Source organism: Seriola dumerili, unplaced genomic scaffold (genome assembly GCF_002260705.1).
Source record: "Seriola dumerili isolate Sdu_G_001 unplaced genomic scaffold, Sdu_1.0 BDQW01000056.1, whole genome shotgun sequence".
NCBI lineage: Eukaryota > Metazoa > Chordata > Actinopteri > Carangiformes > Carangidae > Seriola > Seriola dumerili.
Genome location: NW_019174311.1, coordinates 8,062,157 through 8,089,868, shown reverse-complemented (window position 1 = coordinate 8,089,868; position 27,712 = coordinate 8,062,157). Strand labels below are relative to the sequence as shown.

General features: G+C 41.7%; 1 protein-coding gene across 1 annotated transcript in view; it reads right to left on the bottom strand.

Annotated features, from left to right (window-relative positions):
- The window catches only part of LOC111219056 (voltage-dependent calcium channel subunit alpha-2/delta-3-like), a 132,117-nt gene that overhangs the window by 2,873 nt on the left and 101,532 nt on the right, over positions 1-27,712 (bottom strand). The window contains exons 27-34 of the mRNA XM_022741635.1: positions 12,978-13,039; positions 12,439-12,483; positions 12,278-12,340; positions 10,284-10,354; positions 8,109-8,184; positions 7,921-7,973; positions 5,934-5,989; positions 2,993-3,107 (exon numbers count right to left, since the gene is read on the bottom strand). Coding sequence (XP_022597356.1) covers positions 2,993-3,107; positions 5,934-5,989; positions 7,921-7,973; positions 8,109-8,184; positions 10,284-10,354; positions 12,278-12,340; positions 12,439-12,483; positions 12,978-13,039 — 541 coding nt within the window. The remainder of the gene's footprint in view (positions 1-2,992; positions 3,108-5,933; positions 5,990-7,920; positions 7,974-8,108; positions 8,185-10,283; positions 10,355-12,277; positions 12,341-12,438; positions 12,484-12,977; positions 13,040-27,712) is intronic.

Genomic DNA, 27,712 nt, shown 5'->3' with positions numbered 1-27,712 from the left:
ACTCTTGCACAGACACACAGACGATATAAACAGATAGATGTGTTCTTGACATGGCCTCCTTTGTGCTGTGGCTTCTAGTTATTTTGGCCAGAAGAAAAATGGACAACAAAGACATCCAATATGTCTCTCTGAGAGAGGATAGAGAATGACAGAGAGACAGATCAACCCTTTGAGTGACATAGAGACTGACAGCAAGACAGATAAGTTAGTAAAAGAGAAAGAGATCAAGGTTTAGATAGATGTACTGGGGTAATAGATGAAGACAAACACAATGGCGTGGCGACAGAACGTGTCTTCTTCTCAAACTTCTGACAAAACATATCACACAATCTGTAGCTGAATCTGATAAGAAGTAGCTCTGCTTATCAACATGTTTCCATCACGAAGGAAAATGTTTAATCTTTCCAGTGTCATCTTTATTGAACCTAATTTTAGGGGTTAGAACTATGACAAGGTGATGCTAATTCACAGTGGGTTTAGTGTTTAGGTTTGCATGCTTTGCTTTTAATGCTGAACAGTAGCAAAGTTTTTGTATTTTTCATGGTAAAATTATTCTATGCTCAGTTTTGGCTAAATGCAAAACTTTTTTTTTGTGTGTGTCCTGTAGAGAAGGTTCAAAATTTTCCAATGATTTAATCATTGCATAACTTAACCATAACCATAACTGCATGCACTGTACGGTTTTCAGAAATATCTGTCATCACAGTAGGGAAATGTGACCAGTAATTACTGTGTGTAATTTAACAATTACTAATTCAGTGAGTTGAAATTGCTCCAATAAAATCTCGACAAACAGACAGGCAAGTTTTCAGAGCAATGCTGTCATTTTATTTCCATTTCTCTTATTACTTTCGGGGAAAAACGGGTACCGTGAGTCCAGCATTTAATTTATTTATTCAGGGGGAATAGATAATTTAGGTGGATTTTAGATGTTTTTTTTTTTACACTTTAGATGTTTTTGTTTTTGCATTTCTACCTTTTTTTTTTTTACTTTTCGAAGCTGCACATTTCCAGCAGCTGTGGGTAAAAATGCAGCTTACGTGAGAAAAATCGCATAGTATATGTCACCAGAAAATGTCAAATGGGGACTATTTGCAAAGAAAGGTTCAATTCAAAAATGATCAGAACTCAATTTATCCTAAAAATAAAGAAAACTCAACACTTATAGACAGTTAAAATATCAAAATAACAGAACAGATGTTAACATACCTTTCAAATTTATAAATACTGCTTCCACAAAGATTACTGTAACAATTCTGTTGTTAAATACTGTCTATTCTAAAAAGCACTTCTGTAATTGTCACATTACAATCGGTTCAAAAAGCTGTGTTAAAAAATAGCCTTGTAGTATGTCAGGAGTGACAGCTTCATAATATACACAATTATCTCAGCAATACCATGGTTATTAGTGTTACCCCGGAAAAAAGACACGGATGTGTTTCAAGAATCTCTAACAGATGAAACCACGTCTACATGTCCGACTGTGGAGCTGTAGCTGCAAGTCATTGCAACTTTGAACCTCTCTCTCTCTCTCTTTTCAGGACATGTCTCGTCTTGGACGGTCGAGAGAAACAAAAAGGAGCCTGTGGAGCCGTAGGATATATGGCCACGAGTATTGTCGCTAATAGTCCCCTTGAAGAACTCCTCTGGTTATAGACATGACATGCTCTTTTTTCTAAATCTCATGTTACAGTCTAGAGAAGCTGGCTATGCATTAATGGAGGTTAAGTCATCCTATAGGGCCACTTAAACTGTTATATCATTCACAAGATTACAGTGTTTCTTGTGCTCTATCAGTCTGTTTCACCCATCAGGAAGCAAGAGACAAATACAAATACCCACATCAGACGCATGCACACACACACACACACACACACACACACACACACACACACACACACACACACGTACAGTCAAACAGTACAGTAAAGAGAGGTTTAACAGGCAAAAGCTTAGGGTATATTTCCTAGAGCATAAAGTACACACACGTGTCCCAATGAAAATATGAGAGAAAGGCCTCAGTCAGCCTGTAACGTGAAACAGATGTTTATCACCAATATCCTCTATTACTAATATGAGCTATAAAGTTCCATATAACCGAAATAAAAACTCCATTTTACTTTGTCAAATTCATTGTGCTTTAAAAAAGATTTATTTGAAGGCGACATGTTGCTCGGAGCTCACGGCCCTGCCCGCTAATCCCGGTTCTGGTGTCATCATTGGAGATGAGGCCATTCTTCTCTGAAGCACGCTTATGTCATGTGTGTATGTGCTGGTGGGTGTGCATGTCTGAGAGGGTGCTGCGCCTGTATGTGTGTGTGTGTGTGTGTGTGTGTGTGTGTGTTTGGGGTCTGACTGCATCCCCAAACCTCATTTTACTCCTGGCACCCAGGGCAGTGGTTACCCTGCTGACCTTGTGGGGCTGTACCGACAGCAGACACACAATGAACACACACACACACACACACACACACACACACACACACACACACACACACACACACACACACACACACACACACACACAGTTCTGAGCTTCCCTGGCAGTTCCACAGCTGGGAGCAATGAAGGGCCCATTGGAGGGATCCAGAGAACACCCCACAATTGCCTGACAGAAAAGCCCAAATTGTTAATGGGGACCACACTCATTTTCCCATTTTTAAAGGAAGCCTTTTTTCCACCTCTCTCCCTCATCTCTAAATGCCTTGTATTTCAAACTACTGGGGAAGAGAGCGAGTGTCTGTGTGCGCCTGCATGTTTATCACTGATGGATTGTCTGGATAAAAGAGTTTTTCAACAGACAACAAATGATTTAAATGTGTTTCTCATCTCAGGGATTAGAGAGATAAAAATATTTCGGCAAGATGAGAGTTGACAGCACAAGTCATTTTTCATTGTTAGCTTGTTTTATGGAGCACAGTGGTCATCTTAAATTTGATTTTTGTTGATGTGTTCATTTATGTTCACATGTGACCGGTTGTGTGTCTCATACTTGATGCAGCCGTCGCAGTCAACGTTGCCCGTGTTCTCTTTGATGGTTCTCTCGGAGACAAAGGCCGGGTACTCTGTGTCACATGGCACCTGCATGGTCCGACCCATCCTCTGAGCTGAGGGCAGGAAGGATGGGAGGAAGGAAGGAAGGAAGGGAAGGAATGAGTTAAGTGAAGGAAAAAAGGAGAGAAAGATTAGAAAGGTTAGAAAGAAAAAGGAAGTAAAATAGGAGGAGAAAGACGGAAAGAAAGAAGCAATGAAAGAAAGACGGAGAGAGAAAATGAGTCAAGCTTGGTGGGAAAGTCATGGAACATTCATTTCAAAGTCAAATACACACTTAAAATAGTTATGCAAATATATTGCAAGCTAACAGTTAAACACACCACATCCTTACAAACATACACGTTTGAAAGAAAACAGCATTTCTGAACCAGAGCTGCCTCTTGTCCCGCTGGAGATATTTCCAGTGTAAATCTAGGCCAACCATTCATGCAGCATTGCTTGAACTCTCCTGCCACCCAGAGGCTTGAAACAATGCTGCAGCATGGAAAGGACCGGGGAGGCAAAGTCGCACATTTATATGTTTGAGTTCATATTTTTAAAGCTAATACAAGCCTGATTTGCATATCAAACATAAACACGTAAATACACATGGTTTTATTTTGCGAGATCAGTTTTATCAGAGTGCTCTACACACATTTTTACAGCACACACCGATGTCTCAAGATGGTGGATTATGTGTGTAATTTGAATGGAGTGGTTTAATTACTGGGTGTCAGCAGCGTGGCAGTATTGTGTGAAAAAAATGTGTGTGTGTGTGTGTGTGTGTGTGCGTGTGCGTACAGTTGTATATTAACTATATGCATGTGAGAAACGCAGCCTACACGTATAAACGTCTGGGATTAGTTCAGCTCCAGAGGCTGTGTAGATTGGGTTACGGGCTGCTAAGTTGGGGTGTTTCAGCTGTGTGTCACAGGCCTGTGTCTCTATTGTAAAAAGATATAGAAAGTGCCGCTAAGACCTGAGGCTAGCCAGCTGTGAAATTGTCTCGACTGCTTGGCGAGCACCGATGCCCAGCTTCACTTCATTCGGGATAAGAGTGTGCAAGGAAAGCATTTTATAGACTTTCATTTTGTGGTTCTCTCTCTCTCTCTCTCTCTCTCTCTCTCTCATGCTCTCTCTCTCCCCTCTCTCACATTCACATATGAAATATTTTCATATTAGTTTTGGCAAGAATTAATACTACAATGTGATGCTGCTTAGTGAGGCTTTAATTTCAGACAGGCAAACAGCATTCAGCACTCCATAAAGCATTAGGCATCCCAGCGTTCGCAGCTTGGCAGCGATCATATGAGAATGTGCGTGTGTTCATGGAAGAAAGTGAGACAGAAAAAGAAAGGAAAGACATAAAGCCAGAGAAGGAGAGAAAGAAAGATAGACTGAGTGAGAAAAAAGAGAGAAAAGCCTTTTTTCTCCTGTTACAAAGCGGATATTGCTTCCCCACCGCTACCAATATGACACACATCCTTACAGGTCATAAAACCATCAAGTATAACCCCTCTGGACACACAAACAAATACAAATGTGTGTGCAGACACACACACGCACACACACGCACGCACACACACATCCTCTCTCTCATACTGAGGTCACTTGAGGTAATCTTGTGTTCTGCCATTTTTACTTTTAGGTTTTGGATTGCGCCTCTTTATTCTGTTTTTCCAGTGGTCACACTGACTCAGACCGAGAGGAAATGGAGGGGAGATGGCGAAGATGAAGACAGGAGGTCAGTGCTGAGGACACTGGTTGTTTACTCTGTACGCAATGAACTTTGTTCCACGTGAACTCAAACGTAAGTATGAACAATGGTCAGGTTTAGGTCAGTTTATGCCTTTTATCTTTGGACTTTTTTTAATGAACAATACAAATTACAATATTTAAAAGAACTGGTTGTTTTCATTTCATTCAAAAAAAAAAAAAAAAAAATGCTTTTCTTTAGCCGTTGCTAAATTGCTTTTTCTCTTTTGTGAGAGGGAAGAAAACAAGTATGAAAAAAAAAACCAAAATATAAAATTGTTCATCTTTTTAATTTTTCAGAAACAGAGCAAAACTAGGTTAGTTCAGGAATAAACCTTGAGGTGGTTGAATTTAGGATTTCACTTTGAAAAAGATTATGTTTAGGTAAACATTTAAGACAGGGAACTATGAGATCCATAAGAATACCTGTCTGTGTCCAAATTAAATGAATATAATATAACTTGAAAGTTATAAAAAACTTATAAAATAATATCTTTCTGTTTTGTTCTGTTATTATATTTATTATTTTCATTTCATATTTGTCTGTTTTATAAAGGAAAATATCTGCCGTGTCTAGCAATGGAAACAATTGTTTTGGATCTTTAAAAGAAAATCAAATGATGTTTCCTTTTCTTTGACTTTTTCTTTTGCCTTTTCATTTCTGTTTTGAAAAAGTAAAATTCACAAGACACAGACCTATGTGAGTGTCATTACCATGTAATTTAGGACCTGCAGCAGGTGCTAGTGAGAGGAAGCTTTCATCAGTGAAAGATATACACATATCCATATTTTTAAATATGCATATCAGAATAAATTTAGCAATTTGCAATCAATTTGTTTGTTCTCGTCACACAAAAGTACAGTGGAAATGATAACCCAGTTTATTTTTCTAGCTATTGTTATAATAAATATTCATTAGAGCTATTAGTGATGATTATTTGGGGAACAAAATTATTTTGCACTTCATGCCTCTTATACAATGTGATTTTCAACTACAGCATACATTCAAAATAAAATATGATATTATGAGCTGTGTACATGTATGTGTGTGTGTGTGTGTGTGTGTGTGTGTGTGTGTGTGTGTGTGTGTGTGGATTGGATAGAGAGAGAGAGAGTTGGCACATCTCAGATGAGTGCGTTCTTACCTTTAGCTGTGAGGTCAGAGTACCACCAGCTGTACAAGTTGAACTCGACCAGGAATCTAAATATGCAGAAGACATCAACCATAACAATACACTCCAACACTTATACTTACACTGCTTATATAACACATGCTGTAGCACTCTCTACAGCAACCTTTTTTTTTAATCAACTTGATTTAAGTTTCTGTGAATGTACAGAAGAGAAACTGTTAATTTTTACAAAAGGCAACTAATTTGGCTTTAAAAGCAACCATGGCACAGATATGAATCTTTGCTCATTGCCAGTCATGCCAGTAAAATGTCTACTGAGAATTCTTGTTTATTGTTATGCCTCCAGATCATGCAGGTTAGTGCTTAATCTGACTATTTTCATTTGGGTAATGTGGGAAATTATCTTCAGTCTTGTAAAACATCAGTTTGTTTTGTTTAACTTGTCAGGGCAGCAGCTTGTAAAACAGGTCATGTTTTGTTGATCTCATAATTAATAACGTATGTATACAGATGGTTGTATTTTCTCACTGCAGAGGTAACCTTATTGAATAAATGCTCCCTATATGAAGCTGGACTTGACATCAGCTGTAACGCCAAATAAAAACAATGTAATGACAATGAATTGTAAAGAGGATAGTATACTGGCATTTTCTAATTACAGATGATGCATTGTATATACACCTAGTATATTAATGACTTTACATATGCTTAGGGTAACATGCTTCTGTGTAAATTTTATATATAAGTTATGCTCAAGCCAAGGTGCCACTATTTAAGGCTTACTATGCTACACACCTACGCTGTATGACCATTGTTTTTTGTGACTTGTATTACATGCGATACATATTTAATATGATGGGTATTTATACAATCTTGAACTTTTATATATTTTTCATACAGTAGATGCATTTCTGTCAATTGTATGTTATTATTTAGCTCAAGTGGAACATTAGTGAAAAATGAAGGGCATAAAAAAACCCCCCAAAAAACACTAATATTTCAAAGACAAAATAATTTTTGACCGACTGTAAAATTACAACTGACAACTCAATCCTCCCATGATACACTGTGGTGACAACAGACCACCCAGGAAAACTCCACAACGTGGCATCACAGGAATACCCGCGCTACAGGAAACATCAGGTAGCCATTACTGCTCATGTTCACTGGTGATCACGTTGACGTACACGTGAAGGCACTGGTAAACAAACATACAATTGATATATACTCACAAACACACACTTAACCTCAGACAGAGGAGGCCACCATACGAGTCTTCAACTAGAATTACCGCCTCACGGTTGTGTGCCTCCGCCAACTAGTCAAGTTGCAGTTTGCATCCACGTCTGTCCAGACTCACATATGTAGTGAGGAGTTTGAAAGAATTTTATAAAAAAAAAAGTATTAAAGCGTTTTTTTTTTTTTTTTGGCAAAATGGAAGTTATCACTATATTGACATGTGTTAATTCTAGTGAATAATTTCCAGTGAGAAACATGCTGTCTTCAGATAGAGACTATTCTTCACACACGTCTTCAACCTGGGAGCGAAGAAGATCTATACGACCACCACAGTTTCAAGGTGGGCGCCCAAGATTAGTGTCACCAATTCAGTATCTGAACAAACGTGAAAAATATGGTCACAACCTCCACTTCTGTTGCCGAGTTACAGCGTTGAATAATGGCCAGAAACGTTGTGATGTCTTATTGAAGTTGACCTTTGACTTTTTGGACATAAAATGCCATCATTTCATCATTTTATCATTTTATCTCATGAGACATATGTGTGGAAATTTTTCATAATTAGGGTATTCATTCGTATTCCAAAAGAGGTGTTTTGTGAGGTCTCTCCAGACGTTCCTGAGATGTCACGTCATCACGAGAAATGGGACGTGAAAACACGGCTGTGGCCAGCGCGGAGGCATAAAAAAACACATGTATGCAGCATGCGTATGCTATTACCAACAGATACAAGACACTCTGACATACACAGAAGTCTTACATGACAAGCTCAGTCAGGATCCACTTCACAGCTGAGTAGAAAGCAAAGTAAGGCTGGATAAAAAAAAAAGAGAGAGAGAAAAAATATTCATCAGACACTAATAACACATAATACGCTGTCCCCACTTTACATCCCATGGAGCGCAAACAAGGAGGTCAAAAAAAAAAAAAAAAAAATGCAGTACTCACATCCAACAGTGTGTGTCCACTGTCACTACTCTCTGAAAAGACCCAACAAAGAGCCTGGTAGTCGTACAGAGTCACCCTGTGTAGATAAAGATAAAAAAAAAAAAAAAGAGAGGACAAAGAGTGAGACAGAGATAAAGTGCGGATGGGATAGAATGTTTTTAGATTTGACTTTTCATAATAACGCTTTTGTCGGGCCCGATACAGCCCGGATAAGGTGATATAAGTCTTGATTCACACATTCCCTCTATACTATTACATGCCTGCGGGGCCGGTTGGACTGCTGTGTGGGAGCAGGAAGGAAAGATCCCACCTCTGCTATAACTGCTGCGTTACCTACGGATAATATATTGGATGGATGTGGCAAGAATGGGAAAAGGAAAAGCAACTGAAAGCCGAGAGCTTCCCGAGAGGTTCCTCAAAGTGATGTAGGAAGGTGGGTGTGTGTGTGTAGATGATTTGGGGATATTGGGGGGGATATCAGAGGATTTAAGGGCTTAGTAGAGCCTGAGGGTGTGAGGTCTGGGTCCGTCTGGGTGAGGTTATTGAATGGGTTCCTAACACACACACACACACACACACTCACACACACGTGCACACAGGACACTCGTTCTTATAGCTCGCAGACAGTTCCCTATATATACTTGACAATGCGTTGTGTGTGAACGTGTGTGAGAGCATGTGTGTGATGTCTGAGTGGGCCCAGTCTATCCGCAGCCCTGGGCGATGTTCAAACCTCAGTCACAGTGCTGGTGACACACAGCTCCAACACACCGCCAGGAACCAATTAGTGCTAAGCCAGGCCACATAATAGTGTTAGCAGCAAACTTAGACCAATATAATATTTGTATATGAGTGTGTCTATGCACGGGTGTGTGAGCACGCCCTTCATTTGCTTTGCATGGGTGCATAACATCACTCTCGGCATGTTTATTGATTTGTCTTTCTGCTGCGACGGATAATCCAAGAGTAACTGAGAATAATTTGCCTACATTTGTTTTCATCTACAGTGGTGATGGTGACAGATACATTCGAGCTGTCATCTTGCGCCAACTTTAAGTGGTGCACTTTATAGACATCTTTAATGTTTTTTAATCAAGACAAAAACTACGCTTTAACTTAGCGCATTAATTCTCTACAGATGTTACTGGGTTCAGACAGATGGGACTGGATTCATTAGTGTTAAGATCTATAAGCTCTATTACTCATCATGCTAATACTACACAAGTCACATCATTCATTCATCATCATACGTCGTCTTCAATTTTAAACAGTCCCTCATCACCCGACATTAAAGATTCAGTGAAAGCTCTTTTAGGCCTCTTTGTTTTTTATGAGTGGGACTGTAAATCATTTGCTGTCAGCTTCTGAGGTTCATCCCCATGATAAACAGGCGTGGTTGTCTACTTGTGCGATGATTTGTCACTGATGATTTTTATATACCAAGACAGCATGGCAAAAAAAAAAAAAAAATTCCTCACCCACATCCCAAAGCAAAAATGAATGCTGGGTATAGTCCTGCTGTCGTGTTGGAAATGTGGTTGTAAGCTTCTGTGCAATCTAAATTTACACTTAACCGTGCAGCTTCGTTAAGTTAAGATTCCACAAATGTTAGACCATAGCAGTTTGACTCCGCAGTCAAACTACAGTATGTGTCGGTCAGTGTCTGCTTCCCTGTGTTTCTGCTCTGTAATTCTGGGAAAGGTATCCTCCTGGGTTAAATTTCCAAATTAATTGCAGAATGTCGCCACCCACCGCTCCTGGCGTTTTCCAGGAGACACAGCTCTACAACAAGCGTGAATGTGTCCACATATGTGTGTGTCCGTGTGTATGTGTGACTCCAAGTTTCTCCTAATTCCTTCATTTCAGGAAAAGATTTGCTATAATCCCCTAACGGAGAACTCTGCTGAGCGAGGGGTCGGAGTTCAGCGCTGAATAGCTCAACACGATTGGCCAAGTTAAGAGCTGTCAGCGCCAGGGGAGACATGCTCTCATTCTGCGGCCTGCCTGATATTATGCACATACATTTACACACACATGCACAGACACACACACACACACACACACACATACATACACTTGTGCTGGCACATAGAAGTACACACTCATACACCCACCCACACACACACCACACACACGCTCACACACACATGTGCGCGTGCAGTTTGAAATCCTTACCTCTTGAAAGAGCCCATCTGCAGAAGCTTACTCATTACAGCTCCCTCTGCTTCTCCAAAAAATTTCCCCGTCTGAGAAAGAAGGCAAAGAGATTTTCTTTAATAAAACAAGTCATAATAGTGTTTGGATGGCTGAAAGGCCCTTGCAGGTAGAAAAAATTGACACGTGCACAGTCAAGATTATCCATAAGAGAAACCCTCAATTACCCGACCCTGAAGCATGCAGAAATGACCAAGTGTCCCTGGCCAAAGAGAAAACTCAGAAACACCTTCTAGGAACAAAACTAAGAATAAAATCACACACACAGAAAACTTCCCAAAGCCTGTCCTCAGGACCTCGTGTTCCAAATACGCAAAAAAATGACATGGCACAAACACTTGGAACGCAGTTTCTGATAGTCTGCAAAAAGGCTAACAATCTCAGCTCACCTCATTTAGCTGGCTGAGATAGGAAGCTTTTTCTTTCTTTTTTTCCCCCTTTTGTTTTTAGTTTAGTTTGCTTGTCTCTACTGCAGATTCTGTGACGTCTTCGGAAGATACATCCTGTAGGGCTCTCTGATACTTGCTCTCAGTGGTAGAGCTACAATTAACAATTGTACATGGAGTATTATTTATTCAGTGTATCTACTGTGTGATCTAGTGATTACTTTTTCTCTCCAAAGTGACTTTAGCATAAAGTGCCAGAAAATAATGTGACAAATACCTATCTCTACTTCCCAAACGCAAAGGTGACACATTCAAAACACTTGTTTAGTGTGATCAACAGTCCAAAACCAAAAGGTTCAATTCAATTCACAATTATATTTAAAAAAAAAAGATAAAAGCAGCAAGTTATCATGTTTGAGAAGCTGAAAAGAGACGTTTAGTCTTGTGGCTTGAGTTGTCCATTTATTTCCTATCAATTGACTGATTGATTCACTGACAGATTGTCTCAGTACTTCTCACTGTGCTTCCAGATCCTAAGATTCCTGAATGTAATACAATGTATGGACCAGGGTTTACCTCAAGCCTGTAGTGTGGCATTACCTGTCCAGACTACCCCAAGCCAGGTGATGCCACAGGGATAAAAATACTAAATTATTAACCATCAGCATTAGACACCATCAGACACAGAGGTGGGAGGGTGAACCCCACCCTCCATCTCTCCACGTCCCAAATTTCTTGACACCTCGGAGGCAAAGAATCCCACCTCAGCTGCATCTCGCCAATGTAACCTCCTCACAGGAACAATCCTCCAGCTCACCCTCCACAGACCCACTCAAGACCCCTCACACATTTGATAGAACATTTTGACAGATCACATTCGTGTAACCTTGTTCATTGATGACATTTCCCTATGTCACAACAGTGAGACAAAACAAATCGACAAGTGGAACCCTAAATGCTCCATCACCTCCAAATTAAGATCAGATAAAGGATAGGAGCCGGCAAGTGAGAGACACATGAAAAGAACAAGCAGGGGAAGGGAAGGGCACTGACAGCCAGCGGACTGGCTGCTAGATGAGCCAAAACCAGAATGACAGCATGTCTGGTGACAGCTAAGCAGAGGGTACATGCTAGGGCAGCAGCACGTCTCCTTGAGAGCAGTCTATAAACAACATTATTATGCATGAGAGGCAGAAAAATGATTAGAAAACCAAAAAACACGCACCAGGGATTAACATTCAAGCTCAGCTCGAGACCAGAAAATTAATTACTGACTTGAATGAAAATCCACAAGCAGTACATTAATTCTGACAACTGTCACACTAAGACATTCAAACTTGCTGTTCATGTACAGTACATGTATACTTTCATGTAATTAATAACTAATTGTGGACCTCAAGCTCACAATCTGGCAACAACACAAGTAGCTAATATTGCTGATATCAGATGCAGATACTGGTTTTGTTCATTTTGTGTTTTCCTCTGACGATGAAAACAGGCTATTACGCAATCCTTCCCGTTGGTCTTGCCTCATCTGGTACTGTGTCTATGCGTGTGTGCATGTCTTACCAGAGTGTAGTCCTCTGCTACCAGAACGAAGCCGTTGTTGTCAATGAGGTAGCAGTTAATATTCTGTGAAACAGAAAACAGTTGAAAGTGTTAAAGCAGCCGCGAACAGCAATAGTGACAGAATCATGGAGGGTTAGTTGAGAAAAGGAAGTCTGACCAACCTCGTCATCACAGCTTATGGAGCATTTCCCATCTAATGCGGCACACTGTAAGATAATAAAAAAAAAAAATTAAAAAAAAGGTATTTGCATCTGTTGTTTTTGGACGTCACACCAAACTATTTTGCTGTTTGGTCGGGATCACAGATCCCTTCTGTCGGCTGAAAACCTTTGCTGTCTCCTAAAATCACTTTAAGATAAAGACATGGAATGAAACAGACTGGTGACCTTTACGTGTTAAAAGTTCTACCAAGTTTCACTCATCTTTGAGTCACTAAATATTCATAACGTGTACAGCACAAAAATAGCATAAAACAAGGGACACTTTTGTAAAAGCAAATACATGTGCTGCTAATTCTTAAGCGAGCAGCTCTGGGTAACAACCAAGTGGTTAATGTTTTCACTTTTGACTTGACTCATCTTTGAGCTGTATGTATTTTTAAACTGCTGTGGGTAGTGCAGTGTAATTGGCTGAGTCACAATAGGTTATTTTAGGTTTACAAGTGTGTTTGTATTATATATGTGAGTTTATGCATGTGTACCTGTCTGCTGGCTGTCCAGAATTTCTTCTGAAAGAACTCCAGTTTCATCTGGATGCCCACAGCTGAAAGGGAGACAACACAGTCACTGAGGCGTGTCACTGAGGCATGTGTGTGTGTGTTTGTGTGTGTGTGTGTGTGTGTGTGTGTGTGTGTGTGTGTGTGTGTGTGCGCTCGCTGTATGTTGGAGTGCATTAGCTCTATGATCTTTATCACAACAGAAGTTTATTTCATTAACCCCAACTAAAGGAAAAGCAAACAACTGCTGGACAAAATGGGCCATATGGGCAATTTACGCCCTGCATCATACATGCGTCAGCTCTTTTTTCTGGAAGGCTAAACGCGTGTGAGTGCGTATGTAATACGGTACAATCTACACACATCTGCGCAGACGCCGCTAACCACACTCAAAATGCAGTTTCACACGATTCTAAACCAGAACTCTCTCTCTCTGTGCCCACATGAAATCCATCCCATTCCTCAGTCTGCCTCCCTGTTGTTATCCCAACAGGCATTTTACAGAGTTGGTACACAGAGCTGCTCTCACACCCATAAGCTTCATCCCAGCAGGTCCCTAAATGCATGGATCTGACCAGAATTCCTTGCGTGGAAAAAAAAGCAGTTGCTGACATTAAATATGTCAACTTTTTCAGACTTGGCTGAGGAAAGATTGACACATTCACCACAGGCTTTAACTTCCCTCCTCTCCTCCCTGTTCGCCCCCTCCCTACTACCCCCTGCTACTAAGACTCAGAGGACCCTAGCTTTCTCTCAGTGGGGGTTTGCCATGCTTTGGGGGGGTGTGTAAGTATTTCCAGGGGCAAAAATTTAGAGCTTCATCCAAATGCAGATCCAGCAGCCACAGGTAGTAATCTGAATGGAAGAGAAGGTGGCATTTGGCTGGATTTCACAAACATTTTTTTTTTCTCAGTGGGAAGACCACACACTTAAAACAAAGAACAGACACAGAGGAAGAAAAAATGACAAACAGACAGCAACAAAATAAAGATAATAGTGGAGAATGTCATGGAATTTACTGCGCTGAATGAACAACCCATTTGTTGTGTCTAAAACGTGAAATTTTGAAAACATTACAAGGAAAAAAAAATCAATCCCGTCAACAGGTTGCCAAACACAAATTTAGCTTCCAAACTGGATCTAAGGATTTATTTGTTTATTGGGTTTGGGAGGAGACATTTGACAGGTTATACATCATACTTTTAGATTTCTTGAAGCACATGGGGATAACTTAATTGTTAAATAATAAAGAGGAAAGATTTGATTGGATTGCTATCCATATCTTACTGTTGGTATCAAACCATATTTAATACTGGAGTCGGTGTCGTCTACCTGTTATATGTATAAGCATAATGCAGCTAAGATTTATTCTTAGAATTAGATACTTATTTAATATATAATTACTCTTATATTGTACAAATGTTAATTTAATCTTATAGAATTTGGATTCTATACATTCATTCTAGAGTAAGTATTTGTATTACTACACTGTAGATATAGTACAAAATGCAGTGTTTCAGTTGTTTATATGCATTTGCACATAGAGAAACACATGCAAATGGAAGATTCAATGAAATGAGTGTGCATACAGATAGGATCCAAATATCAGTAAAGCTATAGCTTAAGAAAAATAGAATACTGAGAACATCACTGGATGTCAACATATGAAGGGAACATTATCAGTGAGAAATATTCCACTGGTTTGCACTTCTTTTAGTGTGATGGCATGTCTGCGTGATTGTTTAAGTGCAGTGGGGTGCCGCTGTGGCCTGTTTTAGCCCTTGCCCAGAGAAACAGGTGCAGATTATCCCATCATAAGCTTTGCCAGATCCTTTCAGCAGCCCACCATTTCTACACCCACATGGAAAACCCAGGAGGAGAGTCTAATTTAAGATGTTGGGCAACAGCGATGGAAACACACATGGTATGAAACCAGGGAGAACCTAGATCATTAAGCCAATAAAAGATAAAAGATCATCTGCTCCAAAAAAAAAAAAAAAAAAAAGCTGTCAAAACAAAGGAAATATTGAAAAGGAAAAAGATAAAAGACTGTGAATTCTGAAACATGAAACTTTCATATATTTAGAAGATGTAAGATTTGGAAGAACAACTCATCTGAAAGTTGAAATATTCCATTGACATCAAATGGTAAAACGCATCTGCTCAGCAAAGAAAATAATTATGGAAACGTAAATCCAATATGAGCAGTGCTCTATAAAATGGTATTAGAGGTTAAGGGTGCTCTGATGTTGGCTGGTACCTGGAAGTTAGCTCAGAACAAAGACAGAAGCCCAAATCTGTCTCACTAATGCTTGGGAATTTTCTGTACGGGGGGAACATTTCATTTCCCTAGGTATGATTTAAGAACTTGGGGGTATTTACGCCCTGAGCTGCTTTTATGAGTTCAAAGATGAAGAGACATCAAATCCACTCCAAATCCCCACCACCACCAATCTCCTATCAGTGCAATCCCAGGCAGGGAGAGATGACAACCGGTTTAAAGCCTACAGATAGGTGGGATTCTAATAGGGGTTGTATAAATGTATGCATCCATTACCATAAGGGTGCATCTGACTGTATGGATGCAACGTAGCAAGGGCAATCATGAGTGTGTACTGTGCATGTGTGTTTTTCTCTTTGTATAAGTGTGTGTGTGTCCATCAGTTTGAATCCCAGTGATCCCCGAAAACACCTCCATACAAGTGTCACAAACACACAGAGCTGTCTGGGAGAGATGTAGTGATTTGCAAATTTGGTGCAGCATTTGTCCAGCAGCGTAGCTCCACAGCGGTTACACAGCGCAGGGGCGGATCATGTCAAGACGCTGAGCAGCATTCAGAGGATGGGGAGAACAGGAGGCTGTTGTTAAGGATGCCAGCAATCTACAAGACTGAGGCTCCTGTGACCTTTACTTTCCTGTGTGTTCTTGTTGATGCAATACTGAGACTTGACTGGTGCAAAAAAACAGACAAATAATTTCATAAAAATCAATCTGCGTTGGCCAAATCCCAAATAGCTCTCTGAATGAGTCAGAAGATGTAACAGAAACGATCATATCCAAATCATGCAAACCGCCGTTGTGCTTTGCCCTTAAGGCCTCAGCGGAACATGCATTAAATGCGTCACAGGAAATGCATGAGTCACATGATGCTAATACACGGCATGATGGTTGGAGGAGGAATAGTAGGGCATGTTCTCTCTCTGTATTTTTTCAGCTAACTTGATGCTTAACGTTTTTAGACATTGCAGCACAAACACAACAGACTGTCTGGACTCATCAACCATATGGGCTTTTAGCAAATACAGAGGTGTCATCGCACATTTGAGGATGTATTTGCCTGTGTAGGTGTACATTACTACTCAAGAGTGCATGGGAGCGTGGATGCAAGTCTGTGCGTGTGTGAGTGTGTGTGTGCACGCACACAGGTGCAAGCCCTTATACATGCATTTACGTTATTTAAATCATTGTCATGAGTGCATTAATTGCTCAAAGCTAATATCTTCACACATTCACCCCAATAAATCAACTAAATATAACCTGGTGACAGATACTGACTTCAGTTTTTACTATAAATGACAGAATGAAAATAATTGTCATGCCCTTCAGCAGAGGAAAAGATATAAATATGGATGGACAGGAGGACAAACAGCAGGCCAAGGTCAGCTTGTAATTCATCGTTAACAATGATGTCATTAATCTCTTTCTGTCTCTTCCTTTGTTCATTTTTTACTTCTCCTTGAAGCGACCGATGAGCTCGTATGAGCTTAACCGTCAATCCATTTACATACAAAAAAAAAGGAAAAAAAAAAAATCCATGTAAATTTATTGCAACAGCTTAATATCCTGCTGTGTGTGCGTGCGTGCATATTTGTGCGCTCCGTGCTGCTGTGCTGGGGGCGTGTTCTGTCAGCCCTCCTGCCCACGGCTCATGCATAATATCTTCAGAGCATGCCACAGCAACGGGCATCCTCCGAGTCTGTTCGATGTGTTCAAGTGTTTGTTTAGACACACTGCAATCCAGATCTAATTTTGTCTCGTTCAACTCTTGCCAGAGCAATAGGAGGTAATGTGAATGTCAGTGAATGTGTGAGCGCCGTGATTTAAGAGACACAGCTGTCCACTGGGAGATGACACACCATCCCACTCACCAATACAACTGGGGACAGGGAGAGCGAGCGAGCAAAGCAGAGCGAGGGAGAGAGAGAAAGTGTTGATTTGGATTCAAAGGAGGAGCAGAAATAATAACAAAATCAAGAGAGAAGGGAAAGTAGAAACACGGGCAAATAAAAACAAAGCATGAAGAAAAATACAAGAGACAGAATGAGAGGTTGAGAGACAGTGAGAGAGCAACAGAGAGTGATACAGAGCGAGAGAGAGAGAGAGAGAGAGGGAGAGAGAGAGAGAGAGAGAGGGAGAGAGAGGCAGATCTCCCTAACTCCAATGATTCCCAGACTGGCTGGCTGGCAGTAAGCTCTGTGCTCTGATCTGCCCGCTCTGATGGGGTTTCATGCCCGTGCAGGTAGTGTTGGGGGATCCTGAGGGCAACACGGGGTTCTGGTGCTGCTCTATCTGCTAATTACCACCCACTGACCATATCAGCCCACACAGATGAGAGTCAGGACAAGCTAATCTCAACCTTACTGACGGCTGATGGATCATCAACCAATGACAGTCACTAGAAACCAAAAGGGGAGCTAAAAGATCAACAAATGCGAGCGGCCCGAGGACGACTGGCAGATATGAGAGGTAGGAGCTCCGTGTGTCAGCATGAACACATTTGTGAGTGTGTGTATGTGTATACGGGCATGGCTGTCAGCTGCTGAGACGAACATGTTGTGTAAATTGTTGTATAACTGAGTGATGATAAAGCACTTGCTTATACCAGCTCCAGGTGCAACACACAGGTCAACTTTACATTCACACTTTTACGTTCATGGCTGTGCATCAACATTGCCGCTGAATGCTTCCTGTTGCAAATAGGTATCGACATCGGTGCTGAGCTGATGTAAAGTGCTACTTGCTGTGGGTTATGTGTGCATGTCATTACAAGCTTCTCTGTGTGTACTTTGGGCTGGAGGGACACATCAGAGCAAAGAGCCATTCCCCTGCGTTGACCTCATTCCAGAGCTGCTGTTACAACGCTCCACTGAACTGACGCTCTGTTTATGTGTTTCTGTGTGTGCGTTGTACGTATATGAGTATGTTTATGAGTAAATGCGCACATGTGTAAGCACATGTGATTGGATGCATTCTTGCACACACACACTCTCATTTAATTAACAAGCATGCAATTAACACAGGGCTTTGCACCGCAGCGCACTAAGTCTCAACCCAACCATGTTCTGATGCTTTTTTTTTTTTTGTTGAAGCAAGCAACGTAATATCATAACAGCACCACTGCCAAGAGCCACCGTACCAAACTAACACCTGAGATTAGACCTGGGAGCACCTTTCTAAACCTGTAAATCACAAGCCACTGCTAGAAGTCCCCAAGCCAAGCAAAAGACAAAGTAATGATGACACGCTCTCAAATGAAAGGCTGTCACTCTGATAAGTAGACTACGTTACAATAGTGTTTACTCACAGAATAGAGGAGCAGTAGGACAAAGGCTTAAGTATGTTCTAAATGATACTGCTGGTTAACTTCTGAATGCTAAATATCAGTTGTGTGAGTTAAGTGTTATGCGACATCTTTGTCAGTTTCTCAATGGATCAAAGAATGGATCTTATAAAACATCAGACTAAAATGTCTGTGTGGTGTCGAGATCTTTGAATTAGTAAAATTTGGGCCAGATCCAGAAAATAATCTGGATCTGACAGACATGTGTAGGATTGTTTGGCCTTGGTGGAGGTATGTGCTCTAGTGAGTGCCATTCTAGTTTGATCATTACTATTAATAGTTGCATAGTGTTTCCTAGTATGATTCTGGAAACAAGTATCAGGTTGTTGTGAGACTCGAGGCTGCCTCATTACAAAATGATAAATTCTAGTGGGAGATGCCGCCTGATACAGAAGAAGATTAGATAATTCCCATCTGAGAAAACATTACATATTACCAGTAGGGAAAAATGGTCTTCTGAATTGCTCATGAGAACATTTTAGCTGATGTACCTATGGAAACAAAAACATGGTGCAGCTTATCCATCTGTTCAGGATCTGTGAGTGTACCTTGTGAGCTAGCTACATTCCCATACACTTGTCTGTGCTTCATTTCATTGAACCTCGAGCTAGTCCAGCCAATGCTATAAATACTGCTGTAATGTTCCAGAAGGAATGGACATGTGAAGTCATCTCAAAGGGAATCAGACACCCAATATCTGCTGTGTATGGATTTGTGTGTGGGTGGGGTGTGGGTGAGGGGTTATGAGGCTTTGGTGAAGTCACCAAGGGCGACTGTCTAAGGGGGGTGGGAGGTAGGAGTTGGCATATTAGTAATAAGTTTACTTTCTTGCATTCTTTTCTAAAGGAATCATCATCATTTCATATTTCTGCCAAAACAAACAATCTGGAAATGTATTTGCTCACTTATGTAAATGTCTCTTTTTGGTGATTAGGGCATTTATCTGCGTCAGTGATAGTGCCCGTGGCAGCTGAAGACTGTGGTGTGAATGTATGCAATTATGTAATAGTAGTCCACTGCATTGCTGAAAGAGATCACATCTTTAGTCAACTCTGAAAATAAAATCTTTAAACTTTCAAAATATATACGTAGCTGTATTTTGTCATGTTTGAATGCAAATACTGCAAGCATACTGTACTTTTAGATGTCTAATTCAATGTTATGTCCCCCTGTCTCCACAGTGGTACTCGTGTGTGCCCTCCTACCCCTCCTCTCTTTGTCTCATGCCTGTCCAAAGGAGTGTAGCTGCAACAGCAACACCAAAGTAGTAGACTGCCGGGGTCAAGGCCTATATGACATCCCCCGACGACTGCATCCAGACACCCAAGAACTGTATCTCCAAGACAACCGCATCAGGGGACTGGGATCGATGGCCTTCAGAGAAATACCCCTTGTCCGCATTCTCGATCTATCTAATAACTCTATAACATCTGTTTCACCAACTGCCCTGCTGGGTCTCAGGACTCTGCAGCGCCTCAGCCTAGCCTACAACAGCCTGAGAGAGCTTGACAAGCGGTTGCTTGGGCCTATCCGCTCACTTTCACACCTTGACCTCTCACACAACAGGTTAAACGACAAAACTGGAACACATCAAATTTGTTATGTGTCCTTTGTCGAACAATACCCACTGTAAACTTGATGCCACATGATTCATTGTATCTTATCTCATTTCCTTGCCATGTCCCTTCCTCTCAGCCTGTGGAGTTTACCTGGAGCCATGGGGGACAGTTTGAGGAACCTTAGCCACCTGGGGCTAGCACACAACAGGCTAACACGGATGGACCGCTCCCTGTTAGAGGCCCTGACCCGCCTGGACAGCGTTACACTACGAGGCAACCCCTGGAGGTGTGACTGCCAGCTCATAGGGCTCAAACTCTGGCTGGAGACCTACCTCTTTAAAGGTTAGACCGCTAGTAGCTCTAGGCAGTGGCTGGGGAATATCTGCAATGTTCCAAACCTTCATCCATCACAATGCCTTTCCTGCTGGGCACAGTATTAATTTACGGTAATATTTAATTATGGTAATACTGACCTTTAACACAAGGAAATATCCTAAAACTAGTAGAGTAGAAATGGCTGGACGATATTTAAGTGGCCAGTTTACAGAATGATAAATACTTTTGTATTTTGCCCTTGGAGAGACTGCCTCAGTGGAGTTAAGACCGAGTTAAAAGGTTTGTCCAGTTATTAAAGACGGTGGAATAAATGTGTCTCATGTTGGTTGGTGTGTAGCTGTGGAAGGAGTGTAGTTGTTTTGGCTTTTATACTATCATTGATGACTACTGTTTGAGGAGGTGTCCACATGCATGTCCCGTACTGCATAATATTATGGTGATGATTTACACAGCAGACTTTATTGTGACTCTTGATTCACTGACATTGACTGATCTTAAAGCTTAGCATGTTGCCATACATCAATAAGAATGTCCTGAATAATGTTGTGATGTCAGGCACTCTGTGCACTTCTTACAACTATGGCGGTGATCTCTACAACCGGAGATAGCCAGTCTATACAAGGTGATTAAGGGTTAAATAGTCAACTGCATTGTTTTCCATGCTAGATCAACCCCTGCATGCATTAGATAACAAAATAACCACTGTACAGTGAAAGCTAGGCTCGCTTGGAGTTGGCTGGCCCGCCTACATTCCTGTATTACCCTGACACAGCTTTCGTCTTAAAGGCTGAAAATTCTAATTACTGCAAAGCAGAACAATAGCACCCAGATACAAGGATGTATGCTTAATAGAAAACCAGTGGTTAATCAGGCAGGCAGAAAGAAAATGTGTGACAGGGCATACTCGACATGAATACAGAGAGAGATGAATAATAAAGAGATTTACGGCACACACAGAGGACAGCTGATGAAGCCCTAACTCAACACTTTCTCCAACAGACTTGATTCATTCAGCTCTAGTGATCCAACAGAGACTCTATTTGAGCTGTTAATCATGTAACACTTGCTAATAAGGCCCATTAAAATAAGCCATTACACCCTAGATTAATAAATATCTCAAGTGATGGGTTGGTCCAGGCTCAGCTATGATAATTAAGATTGTAGCCTCCTCTGTAAAATGCTGCCAAACAGGAAATGGGCAATTAGCAGCAAGTAATGTGCTTCTAATACACAACACTTGACTGTTGCATGACTCCCTATCCATCCCTGCCCCTCAGTCTGTCTTTTCCCATCACTCTCTGATTTAACTATCCAACTGTGATCTCAAGGTGGAGCTGTGGACGAGGTGCTTTGCTACCAGCCAGAAGAAATGAGGGACAGAGACCTGCAGAAAGTCCCTTACCAGCTCTTTCATGCCTGCATGACCACAAGCTACCACTACCTGTTTGCCAACATACACCACCTGGAGTCCGAGAGGCTACTGCGAGGCCACACCCACGGCAACCATGCTCATCCCTCTAGCCATGCTCTCCACGTCCCCATGGCAATGGGGGAGGGCTTTGGTGGCGGGGGAGGAGGAGGAGGAGGAGGAGGAGGAGGAGGGAGCATGCCTGAGTGTGAAACTAAGCAGAGGCAGCGGCCTGTCAACTTGCGCCACGCTATTGCCACAGTGATCATCACGGGCGTAGTGTGTGGAATCGTGTGTCTGATGATGCTGGCAGCAGCAGTGTACGGCTGTGCCTACGCCGCTATCATGGCCAAATATCAGCGGGAGCTAAAGAAGAACGAGGAGTTGGCAGCAGTGCAGGGGGCAGATCATGCCACAGCAGATGAGAAGGAACCACTGGAGAATGCAATTGCCTAGGAGATGATAATGTGAACCCTGGACTTACAACCTGGGCCTCATCCCTTTAACCTAATCGTCTCTGGATGCCATGTGTGTGCTTGTGCATGTATGTTTGTGAGAAAAAAAAGATGAGAGTGAAAGAGAGAGAGAGTGAGATTCTTTATGTCTGCGTACTGTATGTTCACCTCATTTCTGAGACTTGGGTAGCTAAATTCCACAGGTATTTGACTATGCACTGATGACAGTATCTTCTACTGTGTGTGGGTTTGAGGGGTAGGCCAAAGAATTCAAACGTATCAATTCCATTTTGTCTGAGAAATGCATATCACAGCTAGAGACAAATTGCTATATATTTATATAAATGTGTATTTGTAGGTATAGTAGTAGAGCTCTGGTATTTAAAAATGGATTTCACAATTTGGTTGTCTTTTGGTTGTTGTTCATGATTTTGAGTCTGATTCTGAGGTAATTTTGAAAACTCATAGTAGGCAGCTGCTGTCAGTTAAGTTTTGTTCTAAGTTGCTTGTATCATTAACACGAGTGTCTGAGAAAAAAGGATGAAAGTGTTTGTGTCAGTGTTTCATTTTGTGCTCGAGTGTGTATGTGTGTGACGATGTATACTGTATGCACATATTTATAGAGAGTTTAAGAGTCTGTGCCTAATAATGTGATATAGTTTTGCGGAGGAAATGTGTTTTTTTCGTAAAAGGATATTTTTCTGACAGCTGGGGTGAGGATGGGAAATTCGTTGAAGCAATAATGAAACAAACTAAAATGAAAACAACAACAAAACCTGGACTCAGCCTTGTTGTTTTTCATTGACTTTACGGGTTCATAAGTCTGAATTCTCATCCTGCTGCACACAGTCACACCCACACACACACACACACACACACACACACACACACACACACACACACACACACACACACACACACACACACACACACACAGACAGACTATTGCTCTTGTGTATTGAGCATTTAAGAGCCGTGGTGTGTCTGATGGTATTGGAAAGACAAATTAATGGAGCTCAGATCTGATGTGTTCTCGGCTCTTCGCTCGGCTGCTCTGGACTCTTAGTCAATTTGACTGGGAGGGGGTGTGTGTTGTTGTGTGTGTGTGTGTGTGTGTGTGTGTGTGTGTGTTGTGTGTGTGTGTGTGTGTGTGTTGGGTGTGACTGTGTGCAGCAGGATGAGAATTCAGACTTATGAACCCGTAAAGTCAATGAAAAACAACAAGGCTGAGTCCAGGTTTTGTTGTTGTTTTCATTTTAGTTTGTTTCATTATTGCTTCAACGAATTTCCCATCCTCACCCCAGCTGTCAGAAAAATATCCTTTTACGAAAAAAACACATTTCTCCGCAAAACTATATCACATTATTAGGCACAGACTCTTAAACTCTCTATAAATATGTGCATACAGTATACATCGTCAACACATACACACTCGAGCACAAAATGAAACACTGACACAAACACTTTCATCCTTTTTTCTCAGACACTCGTGTTAATGATACAAGCAACTTAGAAACAAAACTTAACTGACAGCACGTGCCTACTATGAGTTTTCAAAATTACCTCAGAATCAGACTCAAAATCATGAACAACAACCAAAAGACAACCAAATTGTGAAATCCATTTTTAAATACCAGAGCTCTACTACTATACCTACAAATACACATTTATATAAATATATAGCAATTTGTCTCTAGCTGTGATATGCATTTCTCAGCACAAAATGGAATTGATACGTTTGAATTCTTTGGCCTACCCTCAAACCCACACACAGTAGAAGATACTGTCATCAGTGCATAGTCAAATACCTGTGAATTTAGCTACCCAAGTCTCAGAAAATGAGGTGAACATACAGTACGCAGACATAAAGAATCTCACTCTCTCTCTCTTTCACTCTCATCTTTTTTTTCTCACAAAACATACATGCACAAGCACACACATGGCATCCAGAGACGATTAGGTTAAAGGGATGAGGCCCAGGTTGTAAGTCCAGGGTTCACATTATCATCTCCTAGGCAATTGCATTCTCCAGTGGTTCCTTCTCATCTGCTGTGGCATGATCTGCCCCCTGCACTGCTGCCAAACTCCTTCGTTCTTCTTTAGCTCCCGCTGATATTTGGCCATGATAGCGGCGTAGGCACAGCCGTACACTGCTGCTGCCAGCCATCATCAGACACACGATTCCACACACACGCCCGTGATGATCACTGTGGGCAAATAGCGTGGCGCAAGTTGACAGGCCGCTGCTCTGCTTAGTTTCACACTCAGGCATGCTCCCTCCTCCTCCTCCTCCTCCTCCTCCTCCTCCCCCGCCACCAAAAGCCCTCCCCCATTGCCATGGGGACGTGGAGAGCATGGCTAGAGGGATGAGCATGGTTGCCGTGGGGTTGGCCTCGCAGTAGCCTCTCGGACTCCAGGTGGTGTATGTTGGCAAACAGGTAGTGGTAGCTTGTGGTCATGCAGGCATGAAAGAGCTGGTAAGGACTTTCTGCAGGTCTCTGTCCCTCATTTCTTCTGGCTGGTAGCAAAGCACCTCGTCCACAGCTCCACCTTGAGATCACAGTTGGATAGTTAAATCAGAGAGTGATGGGAAAAGACAGACTGAGGGGCAGGGATGGATAGGGAGTCATGCCAACAGTCAGTTGTTGTGTATTAGAAGCACATTACTTGCTGCTAATTGCCCATTTCCTGTTTGGCAGCATTTTACAGAGGAGGCTACAATCTTAATTATCATAGCTGAGCCTGGACCAACCCATCACTTGAGATATTTATTAATCTAGGGTGTAATGGCTTATTTTAATGGGCCTTATTAGCAAGTGTTACATGATTAAACAGCTCAAATAGAGTCTCTGTTGGATCACTAGAGCTGAATGAATCAAGTCTGTTGGAGAAAGTGTTGAGTTAGGGCTTCATCAGCTGTCCTCTGTGTGTGCCGTAAATCTCTTTATTATTCATCTCTCTCTGTATTCATGTCGAGATGCCCTGTCACACATTTTCTTTCTGCCTGCCTGATTAACCACTGGTTTTCTATTAAGCATACATCCTTGTATCTGGGTGCTATTGTTCTGCTTTGCAGTAATTAGAATTTTCAGCCTTTAAGACGAAAGCTGTGTCAGGGTAATACAGGGAATGTAGGCGGGCCAGCCAACTCCAAGCGAGCCTAGCTTTCACTGTACAGTGGTTATTTTGTTATCTAATGCATGCAGGGGTTGATCTAGCATGGAAAACAATGCAGTTGACTATTTAACCCTAAATCACCTTGTATTAGTGAAAGCTAGGCTCGCTTGGAGGTTGGCTGGCCCGCCTAAACATTCCTTGTATTACCCTGACACAGCTTTCGTCTTAAAGGACTTTGAAAATTCTAATTACTGCAAAGCAGAACAATTAGCACCCAGGATACAAGTGATGTATTTGCTTAATAGAAAACCAAGTGGTTAATCAGGCAGGCAGAAAAAGAAAATGTGCTGACAGGGGCCATACTTCGACATGAATAACAGAGAGAGTATGAATAATAAGAGATTTACGGCAACCCACACACGAGGACAGCTGATGAAGCCCGTAATCTCAACACTTTCCTCCAACAGAACTTGATTCATCAAGCTTAGTGGACTCCAACAGAGACTCTATGAGCTGTTTAATCATGTAAACAACTTGCCTAATAAGGCCATTAAAATAAGCCCATTACACCCTAGATAAATAACATATCTCAAGTGATGTGGTTGCGTCCGGCTCAGCTATGATATTAAAGAATTGTAGCCTCCTCTGTAAAATGCTGCCAAAACAGGGAAAATGGGCAATTTAAGCAGAAGTAAATGTGCTTCTAATACACAACACTGGACTGTTGCATGACTCCCTACTCCATCCCTGCCCCTCAGTCTGTCTTTTCCCATCACTCTCTGATTTAACTTATCCAACTGTGATCTCAAGTGGAGCTGTGGACGAGGTGCTTTGCTGTACCAGCCAGAGAAATAGGGACAGAGACCTTCCAGAAAGTCCACTTACCAGCTCTTTCATGCCGCATGACCACAAGCTACCAACTACCTGTTGCCAACATACCACCACCTGGAGGTCCGAGAGGCTTACTGCGAGGCCACATCCCACGGCAACCATTGCTCATCCCTCTATGCCATCGCTCTCCACGCTATCCCCATGGCAATGGGGGAAGGGCTTTTGGTGGCGGGGAGGAGGAGGAGGAGGCAGGGAGGAGGAGGAGGGGAGCAATGCCTGAGTGTGAAATAAGCAGAGGCAGCGGCCTGTCAACTTTGCGCCACGCTATTGCCCAGTGATCATCACGGGCGTGTGTGCTGGAATCGTGTGGTCATGAATGATGCTTGGCAGCAGCAGGTGTTACGGCTGTGCCTACGCCGCTATTCATGGCCAAATTATCAGCGGGAAGCTAAAGAAGAACGAGGACGTTCGCGCTCAAGCAGTGCAGGGGGCAGATCATTGCCACAGCAGCATGAGAAGGAACCACCTGGGAGAATTGCAATTGCCCTAGGAGATGATAATGTGAACCCTGGGACTACAACCTGGGCCTCATCCTCTTTAACCTAATCGTGTTCTCTGTGCAATGCCGATGTGGTGTGCTTGGTGCAATGTATGTTGGGTTGTGAGGAGGGGAGGAAAAAAAAGATGAGGATTGATAAGAGAGAAGAGAGTGAGATTTCTTTAGTCGCGTACTGTTGTTTCACCTTCATTTCTGCAGACTTGGCGTAGCTAAATTCCACAGGTATTTGCGACTATGCACTGAATGACAGTATCTTTCTACTGTGTGTGGGTTTGAGGGTAAGGCCAAAGCAATTTCAAAATCGTATCCAATTCCATTTCTGAGAAATGCCATAAGGCACAGCTAAGAGACAAATTGCTATATATTTATATAAATGTGTATTTTGTAGTAATTAGTAGTTAGAGCTCTGGTATTTAAAAATGGATTTCACAATTTGGTTGTCTTTTGGTTGTTGTTCATGATTTTGATGTCTGATTCTGGAGGTATTTGAAAACTCATAGTAGGCAGCTGCTGTCAGTTAAGTTTTGTTCTTAAGTCTGTAGCATTAACACGAATGTGTCTGAGAAAAAAGGATGAAATGTTTGTGTGTGCAGTGTTCATTTTGTGCATCGAGTGTGTATAGAGCGCCTTGTGTGTGACGATGTATTACTGTATGCACAATATTTTCATAGAGAGTTAATGGAGTCTGTGGAACCTAATAATGTGAATATTAGTTTTCGGAGGAAAATGTGTTTTCTTCTGAAAAAGGATTTTTTCTGACAGCTGGGGTGAGGCATGGGAAAATTCGTTGAAGCAATAATGAAACAAACTTAAAATGAAAACAACAACCAAAAC